Source organism: Suillus bovinus (assembly GCF_016758785.1).
Source record: "Suillus bovinus strain UH-Sbo-P2 chromosome Unknown EDB93scaffold_169, whole genome shotgun sequence".
In the NCBI taxonomy this organism is placed as follows: Eukaryota; Fungi; Basidiomycota; class Agaricomycetes; order Boletales; family Suillaceae; genus Suillus; species Suillus bovinus.
This window is the reverse complement of record NW_024542225.1, coordinates 1-12503: the sequence shown is the minus strand read 5'-3', so window position 1 is coordinate 12503 and position 12503 is coordinate 1. Positions and strand designations below refer to the sequence as shown.

The following is a 12503-nucleotide window of genomic DNA, read 5'->3' as shown; positions in this document are numbered from 1 at the left end:
AAGCCATGAACCAACGAAAATTTCATATGGAACATACCGCCATGAGGAAGGTTCTGAAAAACTTCTCCGGATGAGGTCTCCCACATTCAAACCTCCCCAGTGTTGCTGCCGCAGATTACCTTTGAACCTCCTTCAAGGAACCGTACCTGAAGCGGGCGACCCTTTTCATTAGGCCTCCCAGGTACAACAAAACCCCATGATGGCCTACTGCCGCCAATCAGATACATGAAAAGACCTTTATGCATGGTCTGGACGATGAGAGCCTTGATCTCCAGAGAGGCAGCAGAGCTCCCACTGGAAAGTTATAGATTAGCATGAGCATCCCACTATGGAAATTGTGCAACACCGCCTACATTAACGGTGCATCCCAGGACCAAATCCTCCACAAACAAGTCATGCACTTAACATCCCATGCGCTGAAAGTCATTCAACTCCAAGCGAAGAAGAGCGTGATGACAGAGCACCCACATGACTCTGTGATGGAGGTATGATACAATTAGCATTGATGTTGTTCCGTTCTTGTGAAAATGAAGCCCTCTTGCTCGAACGGGTTGGGCGTTGTCACCAGTTGATTCCTCCGACGGTTGAGGGACCTTGAATGAGACTCCTAACCCGCTGGCTGCCAAACATAAGAATCAGGTAGAACGTGAAGCAAGGAACTGGCACTCGCGAGACTCATGCGCGATGTAGACGTGATGGCCAATGCTAAGTGCAAAACATCTGGTATCTGTATCATACTCCAAGCAGTGTACAGGCCCGTCGACTCCTAGGTCAAAATCTTTGTGGGAGAAATTGTCCTTGGATTGCAATGATATGAGATTAGCACTCCTCGGCGACGCTATAGAAGACTTACGATCTGCAAATGTCTCAGTTGACACAGATTACCGTCCTCACACCCAATTATAACAGTATCTCTCAGTGCTGGATGCCAGAATACGACAGTCACTGAGGAATCGAGAAGAAGGTGGTACAAGATGGAGCCATCATCCAGCCTCCATATGATGACACATTTATCATCACTGCCACTGGCGAGATACTTTCCGCAATGAGAAAAAGCAAGGGAGTTAATGCTGTCACTGTGCCCCTCACTGAGGGTGCGAGTATGGATGTATGCAGTCATTGATGGGCTTGAAGCTTGAAGCTTGAGGAATCGCAACATAACTATATATAGTCACGGTGGCGGTTTCTTTGTGACCTTCTGAGAGGGGTAACATCTTTGTACTGTAGAGTCATAAAGCGGTCATTGCTTGGTACACATGTGCACAGCTAAAAGTGACACTGCTGCCTGCCATGATAACGGTAACCGGGAAATTCTAGTGGAAGACTCCAGATTTAAAAGGGCTGTCATTTGTCCAGCGTTAGTGTGGTCCGATGAGACTCCATCCGATGATCCAGGAACAGCGGTACTTGTGTGATAAATGATTTTCTGATCAACCAATGAAAACAATTCACAACCTTACCTTTGGTCTTCGCCTTACAATGTGCAACTTCTTTGTCCCTCGGACAACTTGGAACAAATGAGCCCTGTCTGAATTCTGCAACCATGCACACCTGGAGAGCACCTGGGGGCACCTCGAACGAATCGACGATAGTGGATTTCTCATTGTGTTCACGTAAAGCTGCATGCGCCATTCCTATGTCGTTTCACCGCCAAAAGCGGGGACATCTTTCAGTTAATCTGCCCTTTGCTGTTGTGTAGCGCGATCTTCCTCGAGTCTTTAATATCATCTTGGGAGATGTCAACCCAACTGGCATACGACTCCTACCATTTGTTGTTCATTTGACGCAAACAAAATACATTTTTGGAACAATACAAGAAAGAGCAAGAATGGACTGAAAGAATTTAATGATGTAAGGTGAGTGATTCTTGAAGTCTACAACCAGGTGCATGTGAAGGAAGCCTTGCGCTTCATGTAAGGTGTTTGGCGTTTGGCATTTACACAAAGGGTTACATTGTGCGCAGTGCGAGGGCGGGTCAAGCTTGAAAGGGATTAAACATTAGTGATGGAAAGAAAAGGTGGAGCGGTGGCGTTTGAAGCTTGAAGACTCACAGATTTTTGCTTCCGAGTGGCTTAGCTGGCATAGCATTCAGCACAAAGGTGTGCGCTTGAAGGGAGCCTTGCGCTTCATGTAAGGTGTTTGCCGTTTACACAAAGGGTTGCGTTATGCAGGGCGCAAGGGCAGTTCAAGCTTGAAAGGGATTAAAGATAAGTGATTAGTGATGGAAAGAAAAGGTGGAGCACCACACCATACCGAGTTAAACGGTCAAACAAAACTTCCCATGCATGATTCCGGATTCCGGAGTCTCTGGGTTAACATAGGTGAGGATTATGCCCCAATAGGATGAAGGCACGTGGTAACATGGCTTAGAAAAATGCCAAATATCAGCTTACCGAAAGTCAGTGACCGAATGACATAGCAATAAACATGAGCATCCAACACATACTTATACAAGCGGTGACCTCTGTTTGTGTTTCACTGTCCAACGGAGCAGTAAGGATGAGAATAAAACATGATTCGTGGAATACAGTGGTTCTTGAGCAGTTGGATTGTGACAAATCGACCACATAGAGCGTACTCGCGGTAGTCCGAGTCGCCAGCTAGTGTTTATAATTTTATCGTTGAATTCGTCACAAAATAGGTTTTGTGGAAAGAATAAAGCACATTCGAGGCAAGTGTGAGCCCATTAGGCAGCATGTGCAGAGAGCTTTGTTAATGTCAGTTTCACAGCCACGATGAGAATAGGCAACGCACGATTGCTGTCACTGAGAGGTTTTATTGGTTCCTGTGAAAATAGCATGGGGAAGGTGAGACAACGGCGGGCAACAGGAGGACAGTGAATATTGTTTACATATAGAGGTGAAGTGTGAGTAGGAGTGCCTGTTAGTTGTGTGGTGACTTCACACTAGATAGGTCGAAGACTTCTAAGACTTCAAAGACTTGAAGGACACTTCAAGGACATTACTATATTAGTAGATAACTTCGAGGACTTCGAGGACTTCGAGGACACTTTGAGGACACATACCATACTAGGAATTGTTTATATTTGTTTACATAGACTCGCCCATAGTGCAGAGTTCACAAGTCTTACATGCTTCGTGCATTGACTTTGAACTCTCAGGTACAGTACTTTACTTATTTACACAATAATATCAAGTGCATTGACTTTGAACTCTCAGTTCTTCTAACAACATGAGACCAGTGCTGGCTCTTATGGCACTTATGGCACTGAATGGCCACTTCACTCTCTTCCTGGAGATCTCCATGTTCCCGACTTCCACACCTGCAGTAGAAATCATATTCCCCCACCAAAGATCCTCGAGTTCGGAATGTGCGTATGGAATGCAAAGGAATTCTCTCGTGTTCCTTCATTTGGCCGGCGGTCTTTCCTCAAATCTTGAGATACCTTTGGTGGTTGATCTGATGTCTCTTGAGACAACGCACTCAGTATCATCTTTTCGGATAAATTCTTTTAAATTGCCCGCAGGACGCTAAAATATGTTGCACAAACACTAACAAGAGGGTGGCTGAAGTTCTTCAACGCACCTTTGTTGTGTCAGCTGGGTTTAAATTTGATACAGCAGGTCCACCATGCTCGATGATCAATGATCCCTCTTCAAAGGCCTACCTCCGCGAACGAAAGTGGTCGATCAAATCGTGCATGTCGTGTCCCTACCATGCTCCTTCAAGTTGTTCCTTGAACCAATTCTGACGAATACTCTGACGACTTCGTTCGAAGCGGAAATGACACCGGAACACGTCTGACACACAATACGATAGTCAGGCTCGACCACCTTCAATTGGGCGCCTAACCCACCTGTGACAAGGTGACATCATTTGCCCTTGGGTTCGTTCGTTCGTCCTCGCATTTGTTCGTTTGTTCATTTGTTCGCTTTTTTTTTCGCATTTGTCCTCATGTTTGTTTGTTTGTCCTCACGTTCACTCATTTGTCCGCATCTTTTTGTCACGTTTGTCCCCGCATTCGCTTGTTTACCCTTGCGTTTGTTTGTTCGCCCTCATGTTCACTCGTTTTTCCACGTCTGGACTGCAGGTCGTCAATGAATTATATCTCTACTCAATGGAGGGCAAACAGCTTGCTCCAGATTTCGTTGGTGCTACAGAAGTCAATGGCCGCCGAGCACAGTTGCACTTTGTCGTGTTCCTGACTGGGTTTACCAACCCTGGGATTGTGGCACGATACGATTTTGATGAACCAGGTGAAGACAAATGTTGGAGCATTTACTGGTTAACAATAATGGAAAGGCTGGTACCGGATGAGTTCAGCGCTGAGCAAGTCTGGTATGTCCAACTCCCTTCTGACGGTGTCGTGTGGAATTGCCATCTAGAGGAACTGATACTCCTTCACACTTACTAAGTGATCTACAAGTAGCTGATGCAATTTTTATTATTACTTTAGACATTTCGTTGAAATGCATCTTCTCCTCGTCCATTCGTTATTCTTTTCCTTCGGCCTTGCTCAGGCAGCTGTCACTGCCTGTGGTCCGCATGTCCAATCACTGTTTGGGACTATGACGGCTGCCTCTGCCTCATATACGGGCTCAGCTTCATATGACCGAACAATATTATAACCACCGCCCCCACCTAGTCCTCCCTCACCCACCCAGTTCAATGTGGACCTCCGACCTGCAGACCGGAGATGTCTCGGGAGTCTCAATTCAACAGCAAGGCTCATTCTTTGGCTTCAGTATAGAGTTTAGTGTTATGACACAAGTCCATAAGTATTTTGTTCACTCGCATGTGCATCCACTGAACATATCTTGTAGTCGGGCTGAACAGGTAACTAATTCAGTTGCCAAGAAGTACTATAGCATTTACCTCGATTGCCAGTCCTTTCCTCCAAGTCCCGTTTCTCAACCTTATGGCCGACCTGCGACAACGCGGGGGCAGCGTTAGGGTTCGTGTCGGTGGTAATACTCAAGAGACCGCTACCCTAGTGGCCAGTACCCCGGACAGTGCAGCTCTCGAGAAGGACTACGCAGGCATAGCCAACCCCGTAAGTGCTTTTTTTCTTTACTCAATTATCCTGAGACTGAACACCCACAAGACGGCAATGCTGCCCCTTGTCTTCACAACTGAGATCATCAAAATGATGGCCGAGATATCTGCACTCACTAATGTCTATTGGTACATGGGTATGCGATACATGATAATACTCTTGTTGTCACTGACCTTCTTGCGCAGGTGTGCCGTTCAATGACACTCAGTATTGGCACTTGCAGATCGCTGAAGCCAAAACTTATTTTTACTTGTTTGCCCTTGCGCTTCCTCGCTTGCCCTCGTGTTCGTTCGTTCGTTCTCGCATTGACTTGTTTGGTCTTGCGTTCCCTCATTTGTTCTCACATTGACTCATTTGTCCGCATTTTTGTGCCCCACCTCCTGGTTAGTATTTTCTGCATTTGTCCTTGCATCTGTTCATTTGTCCTCGTGTTGACTCGTTTGCTCGCATGTTCCCTCATTTGCCCTCGCGTTGACTCGTTTGTTCGTTTGTCCTTGCATTGACTTGTTTGTCCGCATTTTTGCGCCCCACCTCCTGGTTATTATTTTCCGTGTTTGTCCTTGCATTGACTTGTTTGTCCGCATTTTTGCGCCCCACCTCCTGGTTATTATTTTCCGTGTTTGTCCTTGCGTTGACTCATTTGTCCGCATTTTTTTTCTCGTGTTCGTTCGTTCACCCGCAATTTTCTCGCATTCACTCATTTGCTCGTGTGTCCCCTCATTTGCCCACATTTTCTTCTCACGTTCATTCGTTTGTCCTCGCATTTGTTCATTTGTGCTTGCGTTCCCTGGTTTGTCGGCGTTTTTTTTTGTGTTCGTTCATTTATTCTTGCGTTCCCTCCTTTGTCTGCGTTTTTTTCTCGTGTTTGTTTGTTTGTTCAGTTGTTCTTGCATTGACTCGTTTGTCCGCATTTTTTTCGTGTTTATCCTCGCGTTCATTCGTCCTTGCATTCCCTCATTTGTCCGTATTTTTTTTCGCATTTATCATTGTGTTAGTTCATTTGTTCTTGCATTGACTCATTTGTCCACATTTATTTTTCGTGTTTGTTCATTTGTCCTTGCGTTCCTTTGTTTGTCCCCATTTTTTTTCGCATTTGGCTATCAAACACTATGTTGGTAACGTCCTCTGAGTTATCTTGTCCGCATTTATCCTCGCGTTCGTTCGTTCGTCCTCGCGTCGACTCATTTGTCCCCGCATTCCCTCGTTTGACGGTGGGTTCCCTCGTTTGTCCTTGCATTGACTCATTTGAAAACCAGGGACCCTATCTACCTCCCACCTCAAGAGGCTGCCTGGCCCTATTGCCCCAACTATTCCAATAATGTGGATCGTGATCAGCAACCCGTTCGCTCGTTTGTCCGCATTTTTTTTCGCATTTGCCCGTGCATTCCCTCATTTGTCCTTGCGTTAACTCATTTGTCCGCATTTTTTTTCGCATTCATTTGTTTGTCCTTGTGTTCCCTTGTTTATCCTTACGTTCACTCATTTGTCCATGTTTTTTTTCGTGTTTGTTGGTTTCCCTGCATTGTTCCTTCGTGTTTTGTTCTTTTTTTCCGCGTTCGTCTGTTGCCAGCAGTGGTGGGCTTGGCTCTGATCCTGACAGTGTTGATTCTGCCGATTGACCTGTCTTTGGAAGATGGATACATCTCCAGTATAATGGTGCATGCACCTGAAGTCTGAAGGCGCCGCACTTTCTCTCCCATCCCCGCACACCTTCATGTAAGTGCAAGAAGCCTGCCTTTTTCTCCTGTCCACCTCCGCCCATCCATGGGTCTCGAATGAGTGGGAGACTTCATGTACTACATCAGGCTTGTCAAATGTTGACATGAAAGCTGAATTATGAACCGCTGTCTGCTTGCGGTGCCGTCCGTTCAGGCTTTTCATGGTGACTTTCTTTAATAATTGAACAATGCACTTTTAACATTTGTGATCTGAATGAATACCACATAGTGGTGCAAATATGTAGAGAAGTAGCTACCCTGCACATATAGAGGTCAAAAGTTGAGTTTTTTTACTAGTAGTTGTACAAATGCCCACTGTTTGTTGGATCTTGCATGTCATGGCCCATGGGACACAGAAAATTGATGAATCCTTTAAGTTGGCCTTTCTTATGCACAACTAGCTGCTTTTGCTCCTTGACATCTTGTACCTTCATTTTGTCTGTCGAAACATTGAAAAAATAATAATTCATGTTTCAATGATTTTCTGTGTGCGGGACATGATGCAAAAATTGATCATGTTCCTTCAAGGATAATTTTCCATGTATTGTGTGCAGAAAAAAATGTATAATTTGTGCATGTTCTGAGGCAGAGTATCCTGCAATCATGTTTCTTTTTTTTTTCTCTGAACATAATAAATGTTTTTCAAGTGTTGTGCAGCAGGAATATACTGCAAACATCATTTATTTATTCTTACAAAACATGAGGCATGTTTCATGAATTTCTTCTTACCAAATATACAAATGAATGTTTGAAAGTTTCTTTGCTTTTCCTGAACAAAACATTGTCAAAATATATTTTATTATTTGTTATATGATTTTTCAATGTTCTTGGATCAAACATATGGTGAACAGGATGAAGTAATTGAGATTTTTGATGCACAGAACATTGGAAAAACAGAGGCAAAAAATTTAACATGATTTTAAATTGTTATTTGAAGAATGATGAGTGAAAAAGATTGACTGTTTCCCGAGGGAAAATGACACATTTTTATATTATGTCTTGCATACAGAAAATCTTTAATACATTCATTATTTTTTTTCAATGTTTTGATACACAAAATGCAAGGAAATTTCTATCTTCTAATTCAATGTTTTTTGGATGTTTGATGGAGGAACATGAGGCAATGCCTGCAGTGATTGCTGATTTACGAGAGGCAGGAAAAAAGGTAAAGGAGGAAGCCCGTCAGCTCTTCCAAGACAAAGTTGACCACATCATCATGTGTCTGATATGTGTCCAAGGCTTGGTACCACATGTAATAGAGTCTCCAGAGTGGAAGGATTTAATGGGGCTTCTCAGCGACTCATATAATCCCACGTCTGCCACAACATTTGCAGATAAATACATCCCTCACGAAGCCGTCTACATCCACGAGATGCAAATCAAGACTTTGCATATGATCAACAACCTTACTCTCACATTCGATGGAAACACCACACGAAAACCACATTCAATCTACACTGTTCACGCCACAACTCCTTCACATGAAACTTACTTTCTTGATGCTCATGAAGGATCTGACGAGCAACACACTACGCAATGGGTGACTGATAAGCTTTTCAAGGTTCGTTTAACTGCTCTTTAACTTGGCTCCATCTGATCATATCACAGACAGTCTGCTCCGTTGGTGAAGGTAATAGGGGAGCCACATGCTCAGATAGCACAAATGTTACGAAGGCTGCTTGTCGTGAGCTGGTTACCACTGTTGGCACTATGCTGGACCTTTGTGATGCTGTGCACCACCTTCATAACATGATTGGAGACATCAACAAATTGCCAAAACTCAAATTTGTGAGTTTCATCAACTCGAGTTTATTGAGTTTGAGCTAATTCAACTTTCACATTTTTAAAGTTCATGTCAATGCTCAAGGGCATCATCAAATATTTCAGCAAGTCTACATACTCGACCACCATGCTTCGAAAGGAACATAATATAGCTGGCAATGATGAGCCTGTGAAGGCTCTCAAGAAAATTGGCAAAACTCGTTTCGGAACTCACTGGACAGCTGCCAATGCTCTTGATCCCTGTTTACCCCATATTCGCAACCTCGTGGCTGCAAAAACCATCAAATTCAAGGTAATGTTCTCCGTCACATTTTCAGAGTCAAGTTGCAATATGCTGATCATTGGGTCAGAATACCAAAATCCAGGGCATGTTTATGAACCGGGCTTCAGGCAAATATAGCAGGTTCAAACAGAGTTTACTCCAGTATATCACCATTGTTGCACCCATTATTTGGTCATTGTGGTCATTGGAAGCAATGCATTGGACGTCTTCATTTTCTGGCTCGCAATCATAGCCACGCTCAATGACCTGTTTTTAAAAGGGCCGAATGTGACTGGTATACCAGTAACTCTCACCCGTGAAGTGATGGCTATCATCAATAAACGGTACTGTGATTTTTTCACCAATGAAGTCTACTTTGTTGCTTTCCCATTGGACCCACGTAAGTTATGAAAAACCTTGCCTTGCACTCGCAATTGACTTCGGTTAAATCCAGGGTACCCAAACTCCAATTTTTTCAAAAAGCCTACTGTGAACACAACAACTATTGTTATTCCTGCAATATCTCAGAGAACTGGCCAACATACTCCCCTCACATATCCCCATGCCTATACTCGCATCAAAGATTTCCTCAAAGACAAGCTTCAGAAAGACCTGGCTCACTATGTCACGAATCCCGAGTCTGCACTACCAACTTCAATCTTCAAGGTACTTTCTGCGGCGGACATTGCGAGTGGGTTGTGGCACCAGATCGAAGTGTTTTGGCGTGATGAATGGCCCTTCAATCAGCAAGTCAAAGACAGTAACCCACTTGTGTGGTGGGAATCTTTGCAGGATCATCCACATGCTCGTGTTCTTGCTGTAAGTTTTGCTTTTTTAGTCAACTTTGTATTAAGTACAATCATCCCCGCAGCACCTCACCATTAAGATATTTTCCGTTCTTGTCAACTCCATGCCCAATGAACGTACAAATTTGACCATCACATGGTTCAATTCCCCAATACGAGGCAGCCAAAATGCCCAGACACTCGTCAACATGATACAAATTGGACAATGGTATGGAAAACATCATAACACGGAGTACATGCCATCAAAATATTGGCCGGTCATCAAGTTCCAGAACATCGAAGAGAGTGTGCTACAGGCTGTCCAAACTGGCAGCGCAGATGATGAGTTAGTGTTGGATGTGGGCGCAATGGATTCGGACAACGAAGATGAAGCTGAGGACGAGCTGTTGGAATCGGAGATAGACAAACACCAGCCCGCTCAAGATGTTGCCTTTGAGATTCATCCTGACATCGATATCAACTCGAAGGCATTGAAGGATATGATCTCTACTGACCCAGTTTCTGTTGTCTCCGTTGACCTATCATTTGTGTTGTCTCCGCAGGCTGCCACGATGGTGACTGATGACGGAGATGCAGACTGGAATTATTAGACTCGCAGATGACCTTTTTCACAATTGTTCACCGTGTTTCATTGTTAACAATGTTAATAACCTATTTCTAACTCGTTAGTAACACAAATGTTAGGAATTGTTATTAACCTGTGTTAACATCAGCCCTGGAGCGCCCCATGTTACTAACAAATGTTACAAATCGACCGTGAATTATTCACCGAGCCCTAGTGTTGTGATGATAGGATATTCAGCATTAGTTGGATTTAGGGAAGTTAGATTGGTTTGAGGTGTTGGGTGAGGCGGTGAGGCGGTGAGGCACTGTTGGGCGCCTGGTGGTTGAAGTTTTCCGGGGTCCTAGTCGGGGTGCCACCTGGTTCTAAACCAAGAAGCACTATAGTCCACGCTCCTACCCAACAGACATTTCAAGGGTGAGGGTCCCATCTAGTACAGTAGTAGATAATCAAATAGAGCAATTTTTTCTCATCTACCATAATTCAAACACTGAACTTCTCCCTCCACCCTCTCAATGACCGCTGGCGCAAAACACAAGAAAACAAGTAAAGCCACAGGTCCATCAGTAGATTTACGAAGTCCACCACCCAATTAAGTAATTGTTAAGAAGCTTCCCCCTTAGCAAATCTCAGACGTGGTGCCCTCGGTCAGCAAAATATGCAATAAAACCCTTCAAGTCTTTGGGCAGAGACCATGCCTATGGCAGATCAAAGTCACGCAAGCTGTCCTCCAACACAACCAAGATGTTGTTTCAATATCTGCGACCAGCTCCAGAAAAACATTGACATTTTGGATGTCAAAAATACAAACTTCATTGAGCATACTGTAGTCTAAAAAATACATAGTGTGGTCCTACAATTTTCACGAGTGTCATCCGACAAGAGGTGTGTACATCCAATGGGACCTCCAAGTCCTCAGATCTCTCTTCGACATCATCAACCTCTGCCCAATATTGTTCTCCATCTTCATCAGCGATGTCATGTGCCATCATTGGAACAACAAACTTCTGATTGGCTGAGAGCAAGGCATCCAGCAGGTGCCACAAGTCCAGTGCGATATCCTTGATGTCTTTGGCCATATCTTCTAGCTGGAATTCCTCCAGCTGCTCAGCAAGGACATTGGTTGCGCTAAAATGCCATCCATTTTCTTCTTTCGAAAGCTGCACTACTGATTGTTTGAGCCGCTCAGTACATAAGGTGGACGCCCACGAGACAATCAACGAATTGAGATTTGGGTGAGCAAGAGAAGTTGCCAAGATTGTTGTAAAGTGAGCAGCCAGGTCATTGATAGGAAATTGTGAAAATTCATAGGGGGATTCCAAGAGAGAAATTACAAAGGCTGAGACAGAGACATTGAGTTCCATGAGTGTTTGCAGGATACAAAGTACCCATGTGCATGTGTAATGGTCATACTTAGCGAATTGATAACAGCGCGGACAACTCTATACACTTGCCAAATTGGCTCAAGCGTGAATTGGTCCACAGGTGCGGAGGACCTGTGGCTTTACTTGTTTTCTTGTGTTTTGCGCCAGCGGTCGTTGAGAGGGTGGAGGGAGAAGTTCGGTGTTTGAATTATGGTAGATGAGAAAAAATTGCTCTATTTGATTATCTACTACTATACTAGATGGGACCCCCACCCTCAAAACGTCTGCTGGGTAGGAGCATGACTATAGTCGAGTTTTTCATGCAAAGTTTAGTATACTGGCATGCACTGCGGCTCAACGCATAAGCATCTTCATTTGTTGATTCTATATACATTCTATCTAATACAACTTCTTCAGCTGACAGGTATGTGCACTGCGGCAGCCCACTGGAGGCTAGTAGTCCAGAGCGGCCTCCAGCAGCTTCTCGGCTGCCCAAGCTGCCGCTCATCTGTCTCCTGTCTCACCACCCGTCATCTATAAAGTAAGGGAGAACGGTGGCGGGAAGGGACGGACGCTCGCGTGGTTTCCACTTGCACCGCGTAGATATGCTTAGATACGCTTAGATTCGCTAAATGCCATGTAGTTTCGCTTACCTTGCTTAAAGCTCGATTTGGAAACTCGTGTGGCTGTCACATGATCTCGAGGGTCCGCTGCCCGTTAGGGCAGCAAGCATTTAAAAACATTTATTATTTATGAAATTCAAATTATATACACACAAAATTTAACTACATAAAGAAGAAAAGTCAATTGAGAAATGGGAAATGAGAATGGGAGAATGGGGGAGATGGGAGAACAGAGAAAATGAGGAAAATTGCAGAACAAGAGAACAGAGAACAAGAAAACAGGAGAAACAGAAAATGGAAGAATGGGAAAAATGGGAGAAACAGGAAAATGGGAAAAGGGGGGAAAGAGGGGAGAGGAGGACGGGAGGA

General features: G+C 44.2%; 5 protein-coding genes across 5 annotated transcripts; 2 read left to right on the top strand and 3 right to left on the bottom strand.

Annotated features, from left to right (window-relative positions):
- Positions 1-434: 434 nt before the first annotated feature.
- On the bottom strand, positions 435-1111 carry EDB93DRAFT_1072557 (WD40-repeat-containing domain protein; the record flags this gene model as incomplete). The annotated part of the gene is made up of 3 exons (XM_041444991.1): positions 435-607; positions 647-825; positions 879-1111. Coding segments are annotated over 3 exons (585 nt in total), but the record flags the coding sequence as incomplete, so codon positions are not given.
- A 2907-nt stretch (positions 1112-4018) lies between these two features.
- EDB93DRAFT_1257300 (uncharacterized protein) lies at positions 4019-5366 on the top strand (the record flags this gene model as incomplete). The annotated part of the gene is made up of 4 exons (XM_041454075.1): positions 4019-4299; positions 4849-5014; positions 5066-5153; positions 5203-5366. 4 exons carry the CDS (start codon positions 4019-4021, stop codon positions 5364-5366), a joined length of 699 nt encoding a protein of 232 aa, XP_041300865.1.
- A 758-nt stretch (positions 5367-6124) lies between these two features.
- EDB93DRAFT_1109488 (uncharacterized protein) lies at positions 6125-6898 on the bottom strand (the record flags this gene model as incomplete). Its single annotated transcript, XM_041447979.1, has 3 exons — positions 6125-6324; positions 6491-6641; positions 6728-6898. 3 exons carry the CDS (start codon positions 6896-6898, stop codon positions 6125-6127), a joined length of 522 nt encoding a protein of 173 aa, XP_041300864.1.
- A 3896-nt stretch (positions 6899-10794) lies between these two features.
- Positions 10795-10977, top strand: EDB93DRAFT_1096828 (uncharacterized protein; the record flags this gene model as incomplete). Its single annotated transcript, XM_041446822.1, has 1 exon — positions 10795-10977. A coding segment is annotated over one exon (183 nt), but the record flags the coding sequence as incomplete, so codon positions are not given.
- Positions 10978-11147: 170 nt separating this feature from the next.
- Positions 11148-11526, bottom strand: EDB93DRAFT_1271912 (uncharacterized protein; the record flags this gene model as incomplete). The annotated part of the gene is made up of 1 exon (XM_041454346.1): positions 11148-11526. A coding segment is annotated over exon 1 (364 nt), but the record flags the coding sequence as incomplete, so codon positions are not given.
- Between the last annotated feature and the right edge of the window lie 977 nt (positions 11527-12503).